The sequence below is a fragment of the Pelmatolapia mariae genome, linkage group LG10_11, assembly GCF_036321145.2.
Source record: "Pelmatolapia mariae isolate MD_Pm_ZW linkage group LG10_11, Pm_UMD_F_2, whole genome shotgun sequence".
Taxonomy (NCBI): Eukaryota; Metazoa; Chordata; class Actinopteri; order Cichliformes; family Cichlidae; genus Pelmatolapia; species Pelmatolapia mariae.
Window position 1 is genome coordinate 74,717,833 of NC_086236.1, and position 24,396 is coordinate 74,742,228.

Below are 24,396 nucleotides of genomic sequence, written 5' to 3' on the forward strand. Positions count from 1 at the left end.
GCTGATGTTTGGAATCATTCAGACACTGCTGCACTTCACACAGAAACCACCAGAGGGCGTCACAGACCAAAGGCAGTGAGTCTGCAGCTTTGATCTGATTGGTCGTCTCATGAAACACTAAAAATAAATCGTTTATAAAATCAGGTTTTACTTTCGTAAAACTTGCAGGTCACTTGTCACAAAACTTTGATACGTTTTTATTTTTTGATTTATTATATCATGAAAACATTTTTAGATTAATATTTATAGTTTTGTTTTTTTTTAAATTATTTTTATGATGTGTTTTGATATCTTTTCCAGTTGTGTCATCATAATTATTACTTTAACAATTTGTGTTACGATTTTTATGATTTGAATTGATTTTTGTCAGTTCCTTATTTTAATATTTTTTCTATTTTATTTAAGAATTTCTGAGTTTTCAGAGTTTCCTTTTTAATCATTTGTTTATTTTTTGAAGTTATTTTTTAAATGTTACTGTTTATTATTATTTATAGGTGAGCAGTGCTGTTGGCCATGGGTGTCGGCTGCTGGTGAGTCCGAGCTGATCGGGTTGAATCTGCTGTTGTTGTTGTTTTGGGCGGATTGTCCCTTTAATGATGGGGTCAGGGATAATCTGCAGATGAGCCGCCACCTCTCGCTGTGACCCAGTTTGATCTACACTGGGACTGAAACTGACTCCAGATCAGAGCCGAACCTGGAAACATCTGTCGGATCAACCAGATGCAGATCAGAGATGAGGACTTCAGAGCAGCTGCAGACTCGTGAGGACGCAGCGTCTGCAGATGGCGTCTGCAGTTTGCGGACACCATCTGCAAACCAAAACTGCAGTCTGCAGTTCGTGGCATGATTTCAGAATTGATGAGGATGTTGGGGCAGTCTGATGCACGTTTCATCACAGTTTTGGTCGATACTAACAGTGCAAGCACGAGCTGCAGTTCATGCGACGGCCACAGGAGGGCACCAATTAAAGATCCTGTAATGGAGCACAGTAAAGACGGTCGGTCGTGTTGGTTCGGTGAGAAGGGTCGGAGAAAGAGTCTGCGTTTCATCGTCATTCTGATTAAAGTTTGTTTCTCTGCATTTGAGTCGTTTGGTTTCTCGGTCGATGACATGCTCGCTGTGAGCTGATGGTGCTCACCTCCATCCATAAATCACCAGCAGTTATTTCATTTTTTGGAGTTTGAGGCTTTCAGATATTTGTCAGTACTTTAGAGATCACCTTCCTCCTCCTCTCTCCCCCGCTTGTGTCCACAGGCTGAGGTCAGTTTCCTTCGCCAGGCAGCGTCTGTGTGACACGTTTCACCCTCGTGGATTATCTCTGTGAACACGCCGTAATCTACATCATGCTGTGGATTAGCACAGATGTCTGTGGGATTACAGAGAGCGCCGTGTGTTTCCTGAAGCTGAGCCTGGTTCCAGGAACCAGGCTCAGCTTCAGGTCTCGGGTCTGTTCAGCCCAAAAGGAGGAGACTGTCCTCCCGGGTCGGAGGCAGCGGAGCCTCTGCTGGACACCAGAGGAACTGCAGGTTCGAGCGTCACTGCCTACCCTGTGACGTCAGCACTTTCAGCAGCTCTCATTCGCGGCCACTCCCGCTGTCCGCCGGAGGGGGGCGCTTCAGGGCTGCCGATGAGCCGCTGAGCCAGCGGGGAGACCGAGGGGGGGGCTAAAGAGGAGGAGTAACCGGACACCCAAGCACGGAGCGGCTGCTGGCCGGTCAGAGTACAGCGGAGCCCGGCGGCAGCCACAGCAGCGGGTCGCTCAGCGCACTGAGACCGAGCAGCAGAGCCGAGGAGCGGCGGAGCTGAGGCGGAGGCTCCGGTCCCCCCTGCCGGAGTTTGGCTGCTTTAACGGCGCTCCGAGTCTCCATCGAGCGGATAACGGAGTTCCCGTGAAAGTGGGAGAAGTGTCGCGATCAGCCGCCGGACACCGGCAGCATGAAGAGGAGCAGCTCCGGGAAACGGGTGAGTGATACCGGGACAGAGGGCGACCCCCGGGGCTCTCTCCGTTAAAGCGGAGCTCGAAGAACAAAAGCCCGAGGATTAGTTTTATTCTGAAGGCTGAGAGCCGCAGGCTTCCCAAGAACCCACGTCCGATTTTCACAATAAAGGCCTCACTCTGCTGATGCTTAAAAAGTGCCAAAAGGCCAACAAACAGACGGAGAAGTGATGTTTTTAACAGTGACCCGGTCTGTGAGGGTCTGCGAGGGTCTGCGAGGTCCAGGCCGGTCCTGGAGGCTTTCAAGTGACCTGAATGTGGTGTGATGGTTAATCTGCTCAGCAGCTCCAGTTTCAGTTACAGCCTTTAATGGACTTGCATAACAACCATCTGACCCCAAACCGGCTGAACTCAGAATGAAAGCAGTTAGAGGCGGGCTCTGTCGGTGCTACACACACCTGTCTGTTCACACAGGTGAGGATGAAGAAACAGAGAAACAGACGACATAAAGGACAAAAAGTAATATAAATCAGCGTCTCCCAGTCTGTACACAACAGAAAACAGAGTAGAGACAGTAATAGAAGCATGAATAGAAACACAAGTAGAGTATTATAAATAAAGACTAAAAATACAAACTGAGGAGATGAGGTTGATTTAGGCTGAGCTTCTGAAGCCGTACTGACAGGTTTCCCTGCTCCTCACCTGCTCTGACAGCTTCCTGTTTCTTGTCTCAGGGCGCGTCCGAGTCGGCGCCGCAGAACGCGCCGCCTGATAAAGTGGGCTGGATCAGGAAGTTCTGTGGCAAAGGGATCTTCAGAGAGATCTGGAAGAACCGCTTTGTGGTTCTGAGAGGAGACCAGCTGTTCATCTGTGAGAAGGAGGTGAGTCAGAGAGGGCGGGGCCTACAGGTGACCGACACCTGACACTCACTCAATCAGTCAATCAATCAATCGATCAGTGGACATGATCAGAGGTAGAAGGTCTCTGATCCTCACAGCGTGATCACCTGTAACCGGCAGCCAGGTGACACCTTACCTGTGATGTCATTAAGAAGGTTAACGAGGAACAGATTTAAAGGGACTGTGCAGCTTTTTCATGAAACTGTTACAGAACCTTATAGGAGAACTCTTGCAGAGAACATCTGACATGTTAAACCTGGTAACCACTGAAGTACCTCAGAGTACTCCAAAGTACCTCTATGTACATGCATTGAGAATATATTGTGTGTAGTATTTTTAGCCTTCCTCCAAATTCTGCAGTTCAGTTTGCAAACAGAAAGATTCTCCTCGAGTTTCATCAGCCGACGTTCTGCAGGAGTCGAGTTTCAGTCCGAGCTACAGATACGCAGAGCGCTCCGGTTTCACTGCTGCAGCACAGGAAAAGCGTCCTTACAGAACCCTTATCACACAGGGAACGCCGTCGTAGAACCCTTATCACACAGGGAACGCCGTCATAGAACCCTTATCACACAGGGAACGCCGTCATAGAACCCTTATCACACAGGGAACGTCGTCATAGAACCCTTATCACACAGGGAACGTCGTCATAGAACCCTTTTTACACAGGGAACGTCGTCATAGAACCCTTACCACACACAGAGCGCCGTCATAGAACCCTTATCACACAGGGAACGCCGTCATAGAACCCTTATCACACAGGGAACGTCGTCATAGAACCCTTATCACACAGGGAACGTCGTCATAGAACCCTTTTTACACAGGGAACGTCGTCATAGAACCCTTATCACACACAGAACGTCGTCATAGAACCCTTACCACACACAGAACGCCGTCATAGAACCCTTATCACACACAGAACGTCGTCATAGAACCCTTATCACACAGGGAACGTCGTCATAGAACCCTTTTTACACAGGGAACGTCGTCATAGAACCCTTATCACACACAGAACATGGTCATAGAACCCTTATCACACACAGAACGTCGTCATAGAACCCTTATCACACAGGGAACGTCGTCATAGAACCCTTTTTACACAGGGAACGTCGTCATAGAACCCTTATCACACAGGGAACGCCGTCATAGAACCCTTATCACACAGGGAACGCCGTCATAGAACCCTTATCACACAGGGAACGTCGTCATAGAACCCTTATCACACAGGGAACGTCGTCATAGAACCCTTTTTACACAGGGAACGTCGTCATAGAACCCTTACCACACACAGAACGCCGTCATAGAACCCTTATCACACACAGAACGTCGTCATAGAACCCTTATCACACAGGGAACGTCGTCATAGAACCCTTTTTACACAGGGAACGTCGTCATAGAACCCTTAACACACACAGAACGTCGTCATAGAACCCTTATCACACAGGGAACGTCGTCATAGAACCCTTATCACACAGGGAACGTCGTCATAGAACCCTTATCACACAGGGAACGTCGTCATAGAACCCTTTTTACACAGGGAACGTCGTCATAGAACCCTTACCACACACAGAACGCCGTCATAGAACCCTTATCACACACAGAACGTCGTCATAGAACCCTTATCACACAGGGAACGTCGTCATAGAACCCTTTTTACACAGGGAACGCCGTCATAGAACCCTTATCACACAGGGAACGTCGTCATAGAACCCTTATTACACACAGAACGTCGTCATAGAACCCTTATCACACAGGGAACATCTTCATAGAACCCTTATCGCACACAGAACATGGTCATAGAACCCTTATCACACAGGGAACGTCATCATAGAACCCTTATCACACACGGAACATGGTCATAGAACCCTTATCACACACAGAACATGGTCATAGAACCCTTATCACACACAGAACATGGTCATAGAACCCTTATCACACACAGAACATCTTCATAGAACCCTTATCACACAGGGAACGTCATCATAGAACCCTTATCACACACAGAACATGGTCATAGAACCCTTATCACACACAGAACGTCGTCATAGAACCCTTATCACACACAGAACATGGTCATAGAACCCTTATCACACACAGAACGTCGTCATAGAACCCTTATCACACACGGAACATGGTCATAGAACCCTTATCACACACAGAACGTCGTCATAGAACCCTTATCACACACAGAGCCTAGTTTCCCTCCTAACACAACCTCTGTGTGAAAAAGTTTCTAACATGTTCTCTCGGGTTCTGGGGGTGGTACCTGTGTGCAGCGGTGCAGTAATGGACTCTGTGGTTAGCTCGTTAGGTGGCCACTGAGTTAATAGCTTTGTTCCAACACATGAAGCGACGCTGTTTTGCAGCATGTTCACAGAATTACACTTCCTGACCCCGTCAGCTCATCTTTCCCTTTTTCAGATTCAAAGATTTGAAATGGTTGTAAAATCTGTTTTGTGTTGCTCAGTGTTCCACCTCTCTGTGTGAGACGGGGCTGGAAATATGTTTTTGCTCCGTTTGCTAATGTGTGCGTGTGTGTGTGTGTGTGTGTGTGTGTGTGTGTGTGTGTGTGTGTGAGGGACATTGTGAAATGAGGCGGCCTCTGGTTTGTGTTTGTGCATTCACATCAGTCTCCGTGGTGCATTCAGGTTCCTCTTTTCACCCGTCGTTTGGCAGCGTCAGTGTGAAGTAACACATCGAAGCTTCCTGAAAACTGTCTCACCACCAAATTAGGATGTGTCTGTGTGCGTGGCGTCTTTGCTGTTGGTCGACAGACTCTCTTCTGCTTCTGTGGCTCTAAGTTCAGCATGTGTGAAGCTTCAACATGTCAGCAGCTTGACTTCCTGTCCTACCAGGAATAGAAACCCAGTGTGACACCAGGGAAACCACACACACTGAAATACACTCTGAAACCACACACACACACACACACCGGTTTGTAGTCCTGTCTCTGTGGGGACTGAACCACGTGTGGGCACATCGCTCTGCTGCTCGTCGGTTTCGTCTCTCAGCGTAGTTTAGGACAATAAAGTTTTAGTGAAAGCGTCTTTCCCGCTCTTTTATGGGTTTATTTGTTTTCTAATTGGTTATTTGTTGTCAGTTTATTGGTATTTTTGACCCTCAGCAGAAATAAACAGAGTTGTGTAATCAATCATCAATATTCAGAGTTCAGTGCCAGAGGGGGAGGAGTTACATAACAAGTGTCACATCCATCATAATCAATCACTTCCTGTCTGCTGTTACAGCATAAAACCATCAAACGCACAAGAATCACCTGCAGCCTCTGCCTCAACGTTCCTTTGAAAACTGACTGAAATATAACTGGCAGGTGCAGCAGCCAATCAGAATGAAGTAGGCTTTCTATTGTCTGTAAACAGAATCACACTTTAATTTCCATCTGTGTGTGTGTGTGTGTGTGTGTGTGTGTGTGTGTGTGTGTGTGTGTGTGTGTGTGTGTGTGTGTGTGTTAAGCTGCTGTAATCCTCAGGCAGCATCTGTGTTACACACATCTGTCTGCATGTGTGCGATCAGGTAAACAGCTGATCAGCCGTCCTGAGTCTCAAGTTTCTGGTCTCGTGGTCAGACAGACTCCTCCTCCTCATCCTCCATGTTGGACTGCAGCTGGCGGTCTTGTCTCGGTTCTGGAGGTTCGCTCAGACTGGACCCTCCTGCAGGTGTAGGACAGCGGTCATGTGCTCTGACAGAGCGTGCCTGGTTTTGGAAACATCAGACCTGATTCACGAGCGCAATCCCGATGACCCCGTGACCTCAGAGCACCGCCAGGGGTGGGGCTACAAAGTGAATGATAAGTCAGTTCTGTATAACTGACTAGTTTGGTTTCAAAGCCAAGTGAGCTCAGAACCATGGCGCCTGAGCTGGTGGCCTCGTGCTTCACGGTCAAATGCAGCGTTCCAGGTTCGATTTCCACCCGAGACCCTCTGCTGCTCCCTCGCCCTGCTTCCTGTCTTCTCCTCACTCTACTACATCTCCCATAATCCCTCAGTGCACCACCCCCATCCCCCGATCTAGCAGACACCCTCCACCCTCATCACCATGAGAAGAGGTCGGAGGAGCAGACCTCTTCTCATGGTGATGAGGAAGGGCTGCTTAGGAGGATTTCTGTTGGGTTCTACCCCCCCCCCCCCCCCCCGAACTCCCCCGAACTCCCCCACTCTGCAGTCCCCCCACCCCCACCACTACCCCCGCAATAACATTGCAAAGAGGAAGAGGAAGTTTGATGTGAGTTATAAATAAGTGTGTGTGTGTGTGTGTGTGTGTGTGTGTCTGTGTGTGCGTGTGTGTGTGTGTGTGTGTGTGTGTGGGGGGGGGGGGGTCCTGCCTCCCAGGAAGTCTCACTTTAATGCTGGTTAATAATGGATGCTGTTTCCATGGAGATTGATGAGCTGATGTGACAAGAGAAGCACGTGTGTGTAAACCTAAACACAGAGCAGATCAGCTGATAGCGGAGGGTCAGTGCTGCTCACATCCAAACACCTGCTGGAAAACACGAGGCAACGACCAATCAGCTTTCACGCTTCAGAGCACCTCACAGTGGCGTTAGCATCAACATCTGTCCCTCAGACTGAAAGATGAGGTCCAGATGTTCAGCTGATGTCAGACTACAACTCCCATCAGGCTCAGTGAGTGTGAGTGTGCAGGTGATGCAGCAGATACAGGAGAAGGCTTTCACTGAGTACCATTAAGGGTATCCACCTGGATGTGGGTGTGGCCTAACAGCCTCTCACTGGAGAATAAAGACCTGTTGTTTTGGTCATGTGACAGAAACACATTGGCCCTCGTCTACTGTGTGTGTGGAATGTGCATACAGCCACACCCCCTTTCTCTGTGTAAGGAAACACCTTCACCTGGCGAAGGTGACAGAGTGGTGATGATGTAAGAGAGAAGCCGCCAAGGCCAGAGAGACGCAGGACGTCCGTCTGGAGTGTCTGAGGTCAGACAAACCACGAGACCGTGTTTAACATTAGTACATCAGTAAAAAGTGACGCTCGGGCTGAGGTCATGTGAGCGATGACGTCCACCAATCACAGAAGTAATTATGATGACGGATAAGGTTACCTCAGGTGAAACAGACAGCAGTTTCATTAAAAGGTTAAAGGTTAAAGGTCAAAGCATGTCCGTTCAGAGTTTAGTAGTAATAATGACAGTAGTGACCTTCGTCAGGAGTTCGTACACATAATAAATAAAAAAAATAATGAGGTGATGCTGATTAATCAGGAAGATGAAGGTTCGCTCTCATGCACAGATTTACACTGTTAGCAGGTGAGGCCAGGTGAGGTCAGGACACCTGACTCACCTGTCCAATGACCTTTGTTACCTGCTGTAATGACCTGTGCCTTAGCTGTTCCTTAGGCAACAGCCTCAACCAATCAGCAACCCTGAAAAAGGATTCCAGATGTCTGTCTGTATGACCTGCCTATGTTAGTTACCTGTAATACCTGTGTGTCTGCAGGTGAAGGAGCTGGGTCGAGCTGACGAGGTGTTGGACCTGTCGGACTACGAGCGCTGCGAGGAACTCAGGAAGAACAAGAGCCGCAGCAAGAAGAACCACAGCAAGTTCAGACTGCAGCGCTGCAGCTCGCCAGGAAACACGGTACACCTGACACACCTGCACACACCTGCGCACACCATGCTGTTGCCAGCTCACTGTCAGGTCGGCCTCACCTGTCTGCTCTCAGCCTGCTGTCCCAAACTATCAAAAGCCACCACACCTGATCCCTCGTTATTATCATCCACCCTTTTTCCTCCTCCAGCTTATCCGAGGGAACACCGAGGCGTTCCCAGGCCAGCTGAGAGATGTCACGTCTCCAGCATCCCGCTCTGCCCCGGGGCCTCCATCTGTATTATTATGATGATGATGATGATTAGCATTATTCACAAACAGCCAATGGGATGAGGAGGACTCTTTCTAAAACTTGGAATTAGGTCACAGAAACATATTTTCAGAACATCAAGGCTCTCCTTTTTCCTGGTGATAAGTGTCAGTAAGCTCCTCCCACATGTTGGTGGTGTCACGAGAATCCCGCCTGAGGGCGGCCTGAGATTCATCTGTATTTGAGTCAGCTGTCGTGTCCACGTCCACAGACACTTCCCGTGGTGTTTGGAGCGACCGCCATAAAAAGTTGCAGCAGGCGAGTGTGAAACTAATGAAAGCTGCGTCCATGTTGGACGTGCTGGTCCCATCAGAGTCCAGAAGGAGCGCCAGCAGGGGAGGACTCGCTGTGATTAACACCATCCACGCCTCACTTGTCCCATAAAGAGCAGCAGCAGCGGTGCTCAGCACAGAGGCAGAGCTCTGATTCATCAAACCTCCTGTAACCTGAGGTCATTGATTATTCATGTTCCCAGGCAGCTCGCGTGTTGCCCGGTCTGCACATGTGCAGAAGCTCAGAGTGAATCTGAATGAAACCTCCGTCTGAACTGTGCAGGAAAGCAGGTGGAGCTGTTATTGACCCGACTCAGCAGCGGCTGTCAGCGAGCACAGGTGGAGCTCCAAGAGGCTTTCCTCAACAGCAGCACACACACACACACCAGATGTTCACAGATACCCAGAATGCCCTTGGGGAAAGGGGGAGGGGCGGATCAAGTGTCCTGCAGACTGGGTGGCAGATTCTATTACACACACATACTTGTCTTTGGGTACTTGTGAGGACCATCACTGACGTGTGTTACCTGAACGGGACCACGTCTTGAACCCTGAAAACCCTCCGAAGTTGAAATATGCCAGAATCTGTGCTGCAGGTTTCCTGGTGATGTCATATACAGGACAAATTCTCGGAAGGGTGGAGACCTGATATCAAGGTCCGCCTCCTGCACCGCCTAAGTCTCTGTGTGGTCAAACCACGGCCTCTTATTCCTCTTATGGAGGGTTATTTTATTTATACATTTTATTACTAACTAAACTTTTTCTTAAACTTCACACAGATATTTTATTTTTAGGCATTTTAAGTTTACTTTTCTATTGATACAATTATAGGAAATCTCTTTCTTTTTCATTTATATGGATTTTTCCATCTATATGTATGTATTTTATGTGTTTTTTGTAATTTTTGTTAAGATATGCAGGCAATCTTTATCTTCAAGCTCGGGTCCTCTACCAGAGGTCTGGGAGCTTGAGGGTCCTGCGCTCTTCTCTGAGGTCTTACAATAAAGTTTAAACTCCAGGCGTGGGTGAAAAAAAAGTTTTATGAGCGCTAGCAGAGTTAAACGTTAGCAGGAAATTAGCTAACTGGTTTCCAACTAAAGAGGGTGTTTCATGTTCTGAGTGAAAGATCTCTAAATATACCGCTCTGCCATGACTGTGGGTGTTATCAAAATTAATTTCAGAGATGTTTGGAGGGTCGTGAAGTTGGCCTAGATGACATATGATGATGTGCTAGCTGGTGGCTAGCTACAGAGCTATAATTAGGCTAAAATGAACACATTAGCACAGGAAGATGGAGTCAAGACTTTTATTGTGAAAGGAAGAATCTGTCCGTGTGCCATAACAAAGAGCTTCTGTGTGTAGTTTGGGTAATGACAGGATAAACAAAAAGGGTTTTTTTTGACAGAACAGTTGAAACGATAGCTCCATTTTACTTATTTTACTGCTTTCTAGTGCAGTAGAATCCCTTTCTGTGGTTACTGGTGACATCGCAGCACCGCTTCACATGATATCCTCCACGTTGGTTTGAAGTGTGACAGTGAGGACCCTACAGGTCTTTGCACTGATAGTGGTCCCCACATCAACAGACAAACATGTATACACACACCCACCGAGGCTTCGTAAACCAGCTGGAGGGGGACGGGGGCGGGGTCCTTATGTGTGATGTCTGCAGTTCTATCCAATTGGTGTTCACAGTAAAGCAGCTGGCTCTTCTGTTATAACGTACAGACGTCTGTGTGAGACCTGCTCTGAATAATAAACACAGATACTTTCAGCTCGTGGTAAAATCATTTCTGCGTCTGTGCCGTCTCCATTAAAAGCTCTAAAAGCCTGAAAAACTGTCCTGAACCAAATATTAAAACATTAAAAATACAAACCGGCGTGTCCGATGGCAAGAGCGTGGACTAACTCTGTTGTGTCTTTGCTCTGTTGCAGGTTCCCAACCTCGTCTTCCTCGCTGTCAGTCCAGAGGAGAAAGAATCCTGGATCAACGTCCTGAATGCCGCCATCACCAGAGCCAAGAACAGCGTTCTGGACGAGGTGTGATCTTTGATTATGTAAACAGGAAGTAAACAGGAAGCCCCGCTGTGTTTAGTCAGTAAGATTGGGCCCGCCTTTGTTTGTCACCAGCCTGAAAGGCGCAGACTTGGTCGTTAGCAGTTTGTCGCCTGGACAGATTCTGTAGTTTTTCTCAGGTTTAAAGATGGAAGCTGTTCGGATCAGGTGAGGACGTCTGGGACAGTCGACGACCTTTCACCCTTGAGCTGTAAATTAAACTGAATCGAGGTTTTTGTTTCCGAGTGTGTCTTTGGCACAAACTGGGTCATTTTTCACAGGAGGTTTGATGGACGTGCAGAACTGTCCGTGGCCATCGTACGTCGAACACGTCAGTGACGCTAAAATCAGACAGATTCTCAGGCAGCTTCTGAATGTGTTTCTGTGGTTTGATTCTTTTATAAAGGAAGTAGACATGATGAAAGCAGAAGTTACTGAACCTGAACATGCGTGTTTCATGTGACTGGGCTGCTTCCCCCACTCACTTCCTGTTACACGCCTGAGCGGCGTCTGATTTTAATGCAGGTCTGACTCTCGATGTTGGCGTTTCCTGCGACTTTTCTATTTTAATGTGTTTATTCTGTAGCAGCGCATGTGCCAGAGCAGCTGTCTGCCTTTTCCACCGCTCGATACTCACATCGATACCCCGATCAATAGTCTTTCACAGCGTGTTCCAGGCTGAACTAGTGGCACATGCATGTCCTATTGATGATGTGCTGTTTGCCATCCAAACTCTTGAGATCACGATATGCGGTGGCCGCGCCTTAGATTGGGTGTCAAAGTAGTAAAAATAAGTGAGGAATCCATCCAATCACCAGGTAGAAACAAGCCTCAGAAGCATAAACAGTCTGACTGTCAACAGGAAGTACGGCCAGCGTCAGCAGGACGTCCAATCCTGAGCTCGTGTTGGCTAATGCTAAGTTACCTACATGGAAGCGTTCGCGGCTCTGTCCATCGGTCTGTCTGTGAGAGCACCATGATGACGATGATGATGACTGCAGGTCGTTTAACTGCTTAAGGTGTCTTTATGTGATTGTGTCAGTTTGTCCTGGAGGAGCTCCCACAGTGATTGGTGGCCACGTGCCTTCTTCTTCCTCGTTTGTTTTTAGGTGACGGTCGAAGACTCGCAGCTGTCTCATCTGACTCGAGATCGAGTGAAGATCCCTCACAACCGCCGACTGCCAACCAGAGGTCACCTGCTGGCTGTGGTCAGTATCCTCCTCTTCCTCTGGGACTTTATTCTTCATCAAACCTCGAAATTCTGATGTGAATGATGAGGCAGGTTACAGGTTAGCAGCTGGCACGTCCTATCTGGACACTTTTTACGGTGGGCTGTTTGCCTTATTTTGGGATGTGTTGGTGGGATTTTCAGTTTTATTCAGATTTGGGGCAGTTATGAGCCGTTTTGAATAGTTGGTAAGTTTTTCCACAGTTTTTCATGTTTTTTCAGGAGATTGTTTTCTGGATATTTCCAACAGTTTATAGATGCCGTTCGGTGCCACAGTTTTTCTTTGTTTTAATAGAAGCATTGAACAGTTTTTATTTTGGGGTTTTCTTTGGCGCAAATCGTTTTGCCTCTGCTTTGCACCTAAATGTTTGTTCCGACCTGTCAGGTATGTGCAGGCTGACTGTGGGACTCTTCGTTCTGGTGGTCAGAGCGGCCTCAAAAAGCTTTTTTCCGTCAGACTCTTTGTGTCTTTGTTGATTGTCCTCCTCTCTCTGTCTGTTAGGCCTCCACCTCCTCCTCGGATGGGATGCTGACTCTGGACCTGATCCAGGAAGAGGATGCTGCAAACGCTCAAGGAGCCGGCTTGGAAAATTCTGCATCCCACCTCAGTCCGGACTGCGCCAGGTCCAACACAGATGGCGCGCTCTCAGCTCGGACTGCCGAGGCTGCTGGGAAATCTCACAGCCTTCCCCGTGAGGTGACGGTGGTGTCAGAGCAGACCCCCCAGCCAGAAAAACGCCTCACGACGGCAGAGAAAAACCGCTGCGCCTCCATGGATGAGATCCTGAGCCACTCTGAGACTAGAGGCGATAAGAGTAAAACGGCGGCGGGAAGTCGTTCGTCTGCCTCCACACCGACCGCCGCGATGGCGCCCGTCAGTCAGCTGCAGGAGCTCATCAGCCAGAAGTTGGAGAAGACGGAGCGGCTGCTGAAGGAAGTGCGGGGCGACACCGAGGGTGAGCGGGGAATGGTGAGGTGGGGGAAGGAGTCGACCGAGGCAGAAAGACTCCTGAAGGAGGCGAAGGCGGCCTGGAGTCAGGCGCAGGAGGTGCTGGAGGAGGTGAAGGAGCTCAGGGCGTTGTACCAACAACTGGACTCCACCTCCCCTATCACCTCTTCTAAAAGTTCCAGACTAAACCCGGACCGCAAGAGCCTGATGTGAGCCGGCCGGTACGACTCAGCCCAGCCCGGGTGAACGGTTCTGTCCGATGGACTTCAGATGAAGATGGACGAACCACTTTGAAACTCTTTAAATTCAGGTTTTAGCTGCTTCCAGGACTCGATACCCGAGGCATAGATCCCACAGAGACTAATCTACAGGTCCCCTCAAACCCCCAAAACTTAACAGGAAGTGTTCCTCAGAAGGTTCCTGATTCTGGTTGGTCGGCTCGTCGCTGCCTTTGATTAACCTGAGTAGTTTTTCAGTTTAGGTTCCTTTAAAGGAAACTTACCTGACGTCAGTGTCAGAGAGACCGGAAATGTGCCAAGACAAGAGTTTGGAGACGAGGAAACTGTGGACCCCGATCTCATTCTGGTCCACGGCCTTACCTGTGGATCCTTTATGCTTCCTGGGACAAACCTTCAGTTTGAGGCTTAAAAACTGAAGAGTAATCAGTCGACGGTATGAATGCAGGGTGTTTACTGTGGAGGTCAGAGTTGGAGGAGGACTCTGAAAGTGACGGTACGAACTGGTCTTCCTGCTGATGATTGATTTCCCCCCACAGAAGCCGCTCAGCTTCACGTACCAGCTTTTTCTGGAGCTCTGGACTTCCATAAGAACCAGTTAATGCGACTGGTTTTGTTCTTTGCTGACTGCAGAGGAAGTCGGAGCGATGTGGTGGAAAAAAGCAGTTTGTGCAGTAGTTATTAAGGAATTTAAAGTCGGTACAAGTTTTGTTTTTGGGGTCCGCTTCAGCCGTCAAACAACTGAGACCAGAACCAGAACCAGGTTCATCAGAACAAACAGCTTACTTTCACACGTTGTTAGAAAAGTTCACACAGAATAATCCGACCGGTCATCGTCTCAGCCGCCGTCACAGAAGCCGGCGAGGATGAACCGATCTACGCTGCGACCGGCTTCTGCTTCCCGAGTCGTCCTCCTCGGACTCTTCTTCTCTGAATGTGGCCGCCTTCAGTCTTAGCTGGAAACTCAGGTGTAAAAGTTCATCAGGAACTGGACCAACTGTCCAATCAGAGCTCCTGAGGTCTGCACTATGAAGCAGGTTCAACACTCCAGGGTATCTTTAACAGCCATAGCATGACCTCGAATGACGCGTGTGTCCATGGAAACAACCCGTCACACTCACGGAGAGTTTGTTTGCGGTGCACACCTATGAGCGTGCTCAGACGGTTTACCAGAAACTGTTTTTATTTGGGATTTTCCGATTCCACGATAACAATTAGCGAGTTTCCTCGGAGCAAAAGTTTATTTTTTTATCAGATTTGTATTGAGCTGGAAGATGATCGAGGTTCAGTGGGAGCAATAAATAACAAACAGGTAGTTTCATTTCTTTGTCTCACATTCAGCACATCCGTCAGAGGTGGGTGTGAGAACCGGTTGATTGTGATTGATTTTATTGATCTGTATTTGTCCCTGCACGTGCTGTATTTGTTCCTGTTTCCTCTGATCTTCCTGTGTTTTTTTGATCATTTTATACTCGCGCTTCTCCTCGCCAGCTGCTGTAGCCTTAAACCCAGAGGGGATGATGGGAGATGTAGTCCTGAAGGGATGTGAAGCAGGTGGTGATGCTGTGAGTCCTGATCAGTTCATGTGCTAAAATAAAACCTGCAAACTCAACCTGAATCTGTGCCGTCTGTTTAATCTGCTAATGAGGAGTGAGTGTGTGTGTGTGTGTGTGTTCCTGTTTTGAGTTAATATGGGGCCTCACAAATTGGTTTGTAATAATTTTACCACACTGGGGGGGCTCGGGTTAAGTTTATTCTGTGGAACGTTGGATTCAGATTAGATTTAAGGTTTAGATGAATTACATTGTCAGTTTACCTCCACAGACACATCTAATCAGGAACATCCAATCAAAATCCTCAAATTTCACTCTGCTAAACTGAAGCTCCGCCTTCTTGGATGATCTGTTAGTACAGTGACCTCACAGCACACATATTATTGGACAGGTGATGTCATTAAAAATGGTCCAAAAGGCTCTGACAGCACAAACACGGTCCAGAGGTCCAGTTCAGGTGATGCTAGCAGATGGCTAGCAGCTACAGATACCTGTTGGTCAAAGAGGCCACGCCCCTATTAAGTTCGAGTATCATCCTGTAAACACGTTTATTTCTGCTGTAACGTTTTAACATGGGGGTCTCTGAGACAAACTCACTGCTGCCTCTGCTGGACGTCAGAGGATCTGCAGGAAACGAATGTGAGTTAATGTAAAGTCCTCAGAAGTGATGAAAACTGAACTTGAAGTGTGTGAGCTCTTGTTGCTAAGAGACCTGCTGCCTCCAACTGACTCTCAGCTGAGATGAGAAACACCTTCAGGTCACACCTGCAGACTCACCTGTCTGTACTAATAAACGCTCAGCGTGCCGGTTTTCAGGGCGCTCTCCTCACCTCAGCTAAAAAAACGCCTCACAGGCGCTCGGATCAGCTCAGACTAAAGGCAGGAAGCATCATCGTGACTTCTGCTGGTTAAAGGTTGCTCCTGCGGAGGAGCCGGCTGCTGTGTGCAGAGGCTGAGCTGGGACGCAGGTGTGATACCTGCAGGGGGTTCAGTTACAGTGAGATTCAGCACACAGCATGCACCACATTTATTATTCTAAACCTTTAAGGACGAAAGCGGGACACTGAAGGCGTCGTGACCAGCCTGTGAAAGCAACAGAGTCATGAAAAGGAGAACAAAGCTGAGGAAGAGCAGGCCCACTCATCAGTGACGTCTGAGAGCTTCAAAGTCCCTCGCTGGTCACCGCCCTGCGGTGGACACGCCTACCATCTGGCTACGCCCCTGCTGCAGTGTAAAGCAGGTGTTTTCCAGCATCAGCAAGTGTGCAGGTCGCTCTGAGACGTCTCATTCAAACTGGATGCAAACTGCAGATCATTTGTTTATCAGGTGGAGTCTGATGATCGAAACAAATCAAAGACATTTACATACACACACACACACACCTGCAGGTCAGCGTTAGCCGCCTCCCTGTGGGAACAACACCAAGTCCCATAAACAAAGTCTGTAAGTAAATGTCAGGTGAACATCAGATCGGCGTCCTCGTGCAGCACAAACACAAGCTCAGATTTACTGATCAGAGTGTGTGTGTGTGTTCAGAGTTAAATGGCGTGACCTCATCAGTGTCAGCTGACTGCAGGTTTCATCATAAACACGACTTCTGCTTCATGACTGACCAACGATGGACTGCGAGGTCAGTTTCATGATCACAGACAGAGAGCTGGGGAACACCTGCTATCACAGACGGAGCCCGCGGCCCACTGAGTCCGTGCTTCTGTACGGTGACCTTTGACCTCTGAGACGGATTATAATGATAAAAGATCAAAGAGCAGGTTTAAGATGAGGAACCAGGTCAATGATTTGGTACCTGAAGCTTATCAAATCAGTTTTATGACTTTACGAGTCTCACGATGAACTTTGACCGCCTGATCGTCACAACGACGCTGTAAGACGCCCGAACAATCGTCTGTGAAAAACAGAGACTGCTTCAGATTCTGTTTAATTTCCTCCTTCAAACAGTTTCTATAAAAAGTGAAGTAAAACATTTTTATCACAGAAATCAGAGCTGCGTGTGCTTGGCTCCGCCCCTCACTGTGCTGTACATCCATATAAGGACAAAATAAATCTTCAGAGGACCGTGTGCTCATGACAGGAGTATATCGAGTCAAAACACACACACACACACAGCAGGAAGTGTGACTGAAATGATGTGAAATCATTTGATGGGCTGTCAGCAGAAAGAACCAATCATCGATCAGTAAATGAGTCATGTGCTTATTACAAAATATTCAAAATAAAACATCTGAAAAATGGGCGTGGCTCACCAGGGAACTTATTTTGACTTAGACAAACATCTGGCCTGTTCTCAGGTGTGACACATCATGACCCTCACAGAGGGACAACTCTGCCCTCTGCAGGCAGAGAGCTGCAACTACAGCTGGAAACCAACAGGTTGGAAACCTGCAGCAGATTTCCACAAAAAGAAAGAGATTCATCATCACTGGATACTGATCATGGCAGCACAGGAACACAGTCCAGGAGCCGGGCGCCGCCACAGCAGCCAAACCCGAGACATTCCTGTTGGACTTCCAGATGGATAAACTGGTGATGGTGGACACGCACGCCGCAGTGACAGATGTAGCTACGCCAAGTGACGGCAACATCAGGAAGAAGAACACGAGGAGCCTTTCCATTTCTGATTGTTCTTTATTCTAAAGTGAAAAATAAAATTGTTTTCATAATTTAGGGCGTGAATTATTGTCAGGAGATGTGACGAGAAAGGAGAAGACGTGGAGATTTCAGTCATTTTATTCAAAAACACTCTGGTTACAGCAACACGATCAGAACACAGGAATAAAAAAATAAAATTACGGAGGAGGAGGAGCATCGCTCCAGCTTCACGCTTCCAAACTTAACACGACAGATCAGGCCAAACGGACGACAGCACAAACCTACAGAGACCAGTTCACTTCTATTTACACAGGGACCCGTGATGGTGGGAAGGGAGGCCACAGACCCACAGGTGACAGGGGCGGGGTTAAAACAGTAACAGTCAATTTAAAAGAATGAAGAAAAAAAGCTTAGGGGAGGAGCCAACTACAATTTCCAGAGTGCACTGCTTTGGATTCATCCAATCAGAGAGCAGAGAGGAGGGCAACTCTGGATCCATGTTTGGCGCAATCAGCTGCTGAGAATCATGGGTAGTGTAGTGTCTGGAGTCACAGGCTCAGGAGAACTGGGTTGACTGGGAGGAGCTCCGCCTTCCAGCTGATCAATAATCAATAAAGGAGAGACAGGAACACACCGCGTTCTCTAGGCAGACAGTCTGACAGCGCTGTAGTGTGATTCCAGATACCAGCCCACCAATCAGCTGACAGCCCGCCGCTGCAGGTCACTTCCTGTTTATTTTTCCTTTTTTTTGCAGATAAAAACTGAATGAAAACAAAGGAAACAGCTGACTCGTTTCAGATCAATAAAGCCAAATAAAAACACTCGATTGACCGACCGATAGTTTAAAACAGATCAATGACAGAACATCATGACCACGCCCCCAACGAGGGTTTTAGAGACTTTAAGACCATCAACGGGTCCAAGACGCGAGCGTGTGTTAAGTGACATCAGCGCAGACGCTCCACAGATTACAGACGGAGACGCCGCCACCCATCACACCCCGAGATGTGGTGATTTAAAACCCTCCCCCAAAATCCAAAAACGCGTTAATGGGTGTGGCTTTGTGATGACATCACCAGTAGCGCGTGGGGCTCTTATAGCGAGCTGACGGGAAAATGAAATGTTTTCAGACCCTAATTGATTTCCCGTCACCACCGCTGATGACATCATCACTGTGATGTCTAAGGAGCTTGGAAAGAAAAGCGTCTGGACTTTAAGCGGCTTGAAGATGTTTCACCTCTCATCTGAGAAGCTTCTTCAGTTCTGCCCTCTGCAGTCCAGACGCTTTTCTTTCCAAGCTCCTTAGACTACGATGACATCATTTAGATAAACACCAATCACGTAGGGCGTTCCTGGGATTGTTAAATATTCGTATCACAGGGGTGAGGAATGGCGTGTGGCCGCCCTCTGCTGTCTGTGTGATGAGCAGTCGGCGGGTGCTGAGGATGAGGAGGTGATGAATCTGGAGCAGACTGAGGAGCTGCTGAGGTGTTCCTATTTTTTTTGTCCTTCATGATTTTCCTGAATTCCATATCTGTGCGTGACATGTCTGAGGGAACGCGGTGCATTTCTGAGCTCTGTTATCGACTTCCTGCTGACCAGCTGACCGGCGGAGGAGTGACATCACCGCAGTGAAGGACAGCGATGAGCCTGATCTCAGCTTCCCGTTTGTCTGGAGCTCCAAAACCACGTCCTGCCAGGGTCAGGTGGAGGTGGGGAGGGGCGGGGGGAGGCGGGGGTGTCAGACGATATAGCGTACGAAGGTGGTTGGACTACTCGTCGTCGTCATCTTCACCTTCATCATCGGCGTCTCTCTTCCTCTTCTCGCCCTGAACAGCGGCGCCGTCCTCATCTGAGGAAATCAGAGCAGCCATCAATCACCTGATCAATAATCATTGATCAATAACACGGTGACACTGAGGAGGAAGCAATCCTGACAGAAGGAACTATGATTCCTTCACTTCTCAGCCGAGAGAAGAGCAGAAAGCATTTTTACCACCAGGTGGCGCTGCACTGAACGGGTTTCATTGAACACATCAATCACATGACAGCGAAACTTGCAATGACTCATCATCGGGTAACTAGGCACATGTAAAAGCCGTCACCAGGGAAACATGACCTAAGCGTGCAGTTTAAACGCCATGATGTGATCGTTACTGTAACACAGACATCGACGGTGAAGTCACCGTGACGACCGCCACAGCCACAGGGGCTGTGTGGCTGTAAAAAACCAACACCCCCCCCCCCCAAAAAAAATCCAATCACGTTTCAGCGACACAAACCTCCATCCTCTTCTTCCTCCTCGTCCTCTTCGTCCTCCTCGACGTAGTCTCCATCGTCCTCTTCATCCTTAAAACATGTTAAAAACACATTAAACTAAACTGTGAGCACGCCGTGAGGCAGGCTCCTCCTCCTCTGCTCTCTGTTTACCTTCATTGTAAATGAACCTCTCACCTGGATTCCCTCCTTCATCAGGTACGACAGACCGACCTCGTCCTCGTCTCCCTCAGAGCCTTCCTCATCCTCATCGTCATCTTCATCATCGTCATCTCCCGGCGGGCCAGCTTCATCATCCTCATCTGGAACAAAACATCCTAACATCAGAAACAGGAAACAGGACGTTCGTCCTCCCCGTGGACCACTTCCTGTCCTTAATCCGAATCAGTCGGCTGAAGGCGACCAGCAGATCTGCACGCGCTCACTGGACGGAAACATTTACGGCTTAACGAAGTGTGCACACGAAAAACAAATAGACCCCGCCCCTCGGACGGGTCAGAGAGACTCCGCGTTAGCGGCTCACCGTTCTCGGCCTCGGAGTCGGGCACCTCATTGTCTTCCTCGTCAAACCCGTCCAGGTAAGTGAGCTGAGGGAGCAGCTCGAAGACGCCCTCTCTGTAGTCGTCCAGCGCCGAGACCTCACAGCTGTACAGGTCCAGGCTCTTCAGGTTCTTCAGGTTTTGCTGCAGTACAAGAACAAAGCAGAGGAACCCTCAAAAACATGGACAGCAACGCCAGACTCCCCGACTTTACGTTTCAGGGTGTCTCATCGACAGGCTCAGGTGTTTCGTTAGCGATCGGCCTAACGAGCTTAATGAGTGGACGTACCAGAGGCTCGATGGTGCTCAGATCCTTGATCTTGTTCCCACTCAGGTTCAGGTAGGTCAGGCTGGGACATTTCTCCGCCAGCGCGTCCAGACCCCCCGAGATGGTGTTATCGCTCACCTCCAACTGAAACACAGGAAACGCATCATCAGGCGCGCTGAGAGGAGGAAGCAGCACACAGACAGCAACAACCACTCAGCTCATTCCCGCCAGATCTTTCCTCATCTATCGACTCTGTAGAAGTACTACAGCACTACAGTAGTACAGAGTGCAGCAGTACTTCAAATATTTTCATTCATCTCCAAAAGTATGAAACTTTGTTTCCACCACTGAAAAACAAATAAAGTCAAACATAACTCCAAATTCTGAGTTGAAATTTCAAGTTAGTACTGCTAATCAGGATCTAGCTCCGTGGATGACATCATTTCCTTATTATGCTGGGGTCAAAGGTCATAAGACACATTCAGAAGGTACATCCAATCAGAGGTCACATGTGATGTTCAATACGTGTCCTTTAACACATCACTGCACACATGCCGATCCTGACTGCGCTGTGTTCAGGTGTCACACCTGCGGGTGAACTGACCTTGCGTAGTTTGGGCAGTGAGGGCAGTTTGGAGAGCGAGCTGAGGCCGACGTTCACCATGCTGAGGATCTCCAACCCCGTGTAATCGTCCGTGAGTCCTTCCACCTCACCGTCGCTGGAGCGACAGTTATCCACCACCAGCTCGGCCACCTGAGCGCCACCGCATCACGTGACAAAAAGAGTAAAATTTACACCACATTATACATCACAGGTTTATTCAAACTTTCAGCTTGCATGCCTCACACTCACCTGTTGCCACCTGGTGGCGTACACACAGACTGCAGTCTGTGACCGTAAAATAAGGCGTCAGCATTTAAAAATTACTGTTGCCTGCGGGGGGGGGAGGGGGGGGGGCAGTTTGCTCGGCTATTACACACTCACACATCTCCCTGCCCACAGTTACAGGTGTGTACCCAACTTCATACACACCTGTAACTCTGGGCCTCGCTTGAAAACGAGACCTCACATAGAATAGAATTCAACTTTACTGTCATTGCACATGTCACAGGTACAAGGCAACGAAACGCAGTTTGCAACCATCCAGAAGTGCTTTAGCCATGATATAGATATCTCAATGAGATTTACCTGTACAAAGGTGAAATAAAAATATCAAAGAACACACGTAAAGCTTCACCAGCCCTGGGTTTGAGCATGCGCGGGTCATCATGATTTATATGTTTTGATGACGACGACAACAACACAGATCCAGCAGGGTGCTTGCACTGTCAGTGTTTGGAGGGGGGAAACATGCATGTGTAGAGCAGGTATGGCAGTTCTCAGGTACATGAATAACCACGTGGTTTAACGCTGTATATGCCCAGCAATTCGTGAAGAGGAGGCATCTAGTAAACCCGGGTTTCAGACGTTTCTGAAAACTAAACGAGGGTCACTTTCCTTCCGTTTCGGTCAGAGCTCTTCGCCCGGGCCAGCACTCCCCCTCTCCCGCTGGATCTCATCAATATAGCGGTTAGTACGTGACCGGAAAACCGGCGCTCAGCTTCACCGTTACGATCACCGGCAGGAGAGCACACCTCAGCCACCAAAGCTGTGCGTGCGACAGTGTGAGAAACTTTTTAAAAACCCTCTCCGTCGTTTAAATCCGCCTCCCACCGAACCTCGTGCAATTTTTGTGAGATTTAAGCGCGCGGCACTCGTGCGCCTGAAAACACAGCGAGGAGGGCGGGAACAGCAGACTGAACAACAACTCTTAAAACTCCGATTTAACGTGAACAAAGTACCGATTTTAGACAGCGCCTGGGTTGAGCTGACCCGTGCCGACAAAGAAACTGTGGAGACCCTTTAATGATGTTATGGTAGAAAAAATGACTTGACCTAGAACTATGTGCACTTAAACGCTGAAATGAGAATGGAGTCCGGCTGCAAACGCCATCACAGCACGACCATCGCGGATCAGTAACTCTCTAACGGTGAAGGTTAAAATGGGAGCCGGCTCGGCCGAGCGGTCGCCCCGGGGCGTTCAAACAAATGCAGCGGAGCCCAGCCACACTCCGCGACTGCATTTTCTCGGTACCGCCGAGCACCCGCGGCGGCTCTCGGCGCGCTCACCCGGCCGCGGTTCTGTTATGCGGGCTGGGCACTCGGCAGGTTAGCCTGTTAGCCCGTGTGCTAGCTGTGGGAGGCTCACGCGAGGCTGCCCCGCGAGAAGTGAGCGCGGGAGAGGGAGCGAGCCTGCACGCGGCGGATTCCTCCAGGACCAAGCGGAGTTTCCTCCATGTTGGAGCCACAAACATGTCGCGTCTAATCGTTCAAAAACACCGACAGAAGATCAGTCCGCGGGTTGGGAAAAGTCGACGGCCGCCCACGCCGAATGTTATCAGCATCGTCATGGCTTCACACGGCATCCTTCACCAGTTTCTTCAGGAAATAAATAAATTAAAGTGTTGTAGTTACTTGCCTCGGCTGGATTTCTGTTCCTCAGCTCCAGACTAATCCTCTTCTTCATCTCCATGTCGAAGCCCGAACAGAAGGCGAAAAAACAAAGTATAACAAAGGAAAAGTGAAAATAAAATGCGCGTCAGTGAGACCCTCCTTCTCCAACGGACACAAGGCGACAACTAAACCTCCATGTTCGCTGTTGCCGGTCCTCCACTGTTAGACCACGCCCCAATCTAATGAATATCCATATTTTTAAGAAGCTTAACCTGCTATTGGTCCAAACACGATCAACTCACTAAGCCCCGCCCTAGCATCTTAGTATGCAGAGACCTCGTCTGCGAGTGGCTGTAAATGCAAATACGTCACTTTAGTGTTACCAATGAGAGGGTGAACATGAAACGTTTAAACTTTACAGGCGCCCTCTCTTTGTCCTTGTTGGCGCCATATTTTAATGATCACCGTGATCATTTTTCATTGATTACCGCAAAATAACCACAGTGTTTACGTCAGTAAATCACTTATACACACATTATTACATCCAGCTTCGTGCCTTTGATCTGACCACAGAGGCTGTTTGTTGTTTCAAGTATTTATTGCAACAATAAACATGATCCATATCATGGTTAATCAAAGTATTTTCTATATCTTTTCATATTTATTAAAGGTTCTATTCTCCTTCTTCTTTTTCTTGTTATTAAGAGCCATGGGAGGTGACGTGGTAGAAAAATATGAAACAAATACATCAGATAATTTACTTGAACATTTTTTCTGTAAGGAAGCAAAGTGACCGAAACACAGATTTTAAGTTTAGACTTTGCTTTCATCAGATAATCAGAGTCCATGATTTTCCTGACCTTTAACCTTCCACCTGTCTGATTGCTGAGGTAAACATTAGATACCACCAAAGTCTTTCCAGACACAAATCTAAAGGCAGCCAGAAACCCTCGGAGCACCTGTGTGGGAGTTATTTGGAAGAGTCAAAATTTGAGAGTCTATAGAGTAACAGGTGTGTCTGCAAAGAACAACAGTTGCCTTAAGGTGCTTTATGTTGTAAGGTAAAGACCCTTCAATGATACAGAGAAAACCCCCTATGAGCAAGCACATGGTGACAGGGGGAAGGAAAAACTCCCTTTTAACAGGAAGACTCCTCCAGCAGAACCAGGCTCAGGGAGGGGCGGCCAACAAGCTG

General features: G+C 48.4%; 2 protein-coding genes across 2 annotated transcripts; one reads left to right on the plus strand and one right to left on the minus strand.

Moving 5' to 3' along the window:
• Positions 1-1,618: 1,618 nt before the first annotated feature.
• Positions 1,619-15,075, plus strand: plekho1b (pleckstrin homology domain containing, family O member 1b). The gene is made up of 6 exons (XM_063485226.1): positions 1,619-1,962; positions 2,671-2,817; positions 8,303-8,443; positions 10,931-11,035; positions 12,160-12,258; positions 12,781-15,075. Exons 1-6 carry the CDS (start codon positions 1,936-1,938, stop codon positions 13,438-13,440), a joined length of 1,179 nt encoding a protein of 392 aa, XP_063341296.1. The 5' UTR covers positions 1,619-1,935; the 3' UTR covers positions 13,441-15,075.
• Positions 15,076-17,745: 2,670 nt separating this feature from the next.
• anp32e (acidic (leucine-rich) nuclear phosphoprotein 32 family, member E) lies at positions 17,746-23,435 on the minus strand. The gene is made up of 7 exons (XM_063487586.1): positions 23,227-23,435; positions 21,312-21,461; positions 20,729-20,851; positions 20,424-20,583; positions 20,078-20,202; positions 19,906-19,972; positions 17,746-19,475 (listed from the first exon to the last, which is right to left on the minus strand). The coding sequence occupies exons 1-7, from the start codon at positions 23,278-23,280 to the stop codon at positions 19,396-19,398; spliced, it is 759 nt and encodes a 252-aa protein (XP_063343656.1). The 5' UTR covers positions 23,281-23,435; the 3' UTR covers positions 17,746-19,395.
• Between the last annotated feature and the right edge of the window lie 961 nt (positions 23,436-24,396).

Coding starts and splice junctions, on each gene's coding strand:
- plekho1b (XM_063485226.1), top strand. CDS start 1,936: ATGAAGAGGAGCAGCTCCGGGAAACGG. Junction 2,818..8,302: donor TGTTCATCTGTGAGAAGGAG/GTGAGTCAGAGA, acceptor GTGTGTCTGCAG/GTGAAGGAGCTGGGTCGAGC. Junction 12,259..12,780: donor GAGGTCACCTGCTGGCTGTG/GTCAGTATCCTC, acceptor TCTGTCTGTTAG/GCCTCCACCTCCTCCTCGGA.
- anp32e (XM_063487586.1), bottom strand. CDS start 23,280: ATGGAGATGAAGAAGAGGATTAGTCTGGAGCTGAGGAACAGAAATCCA. Junction 20,584..20,728: donor TGAGCACCATCGAGCCTCTG/GTACGTCCACTC, acceptor CTTGTACTGCAG/CAAAACCTGAAGAACCTGAA. Junction 20,203..20,423: donor CGACTCCGAGGCCGAGAACG/GTGAGCCGCTAA, acceptor GTTTTGTTCCAG/ATGAGGATGATGAAGCTGGC.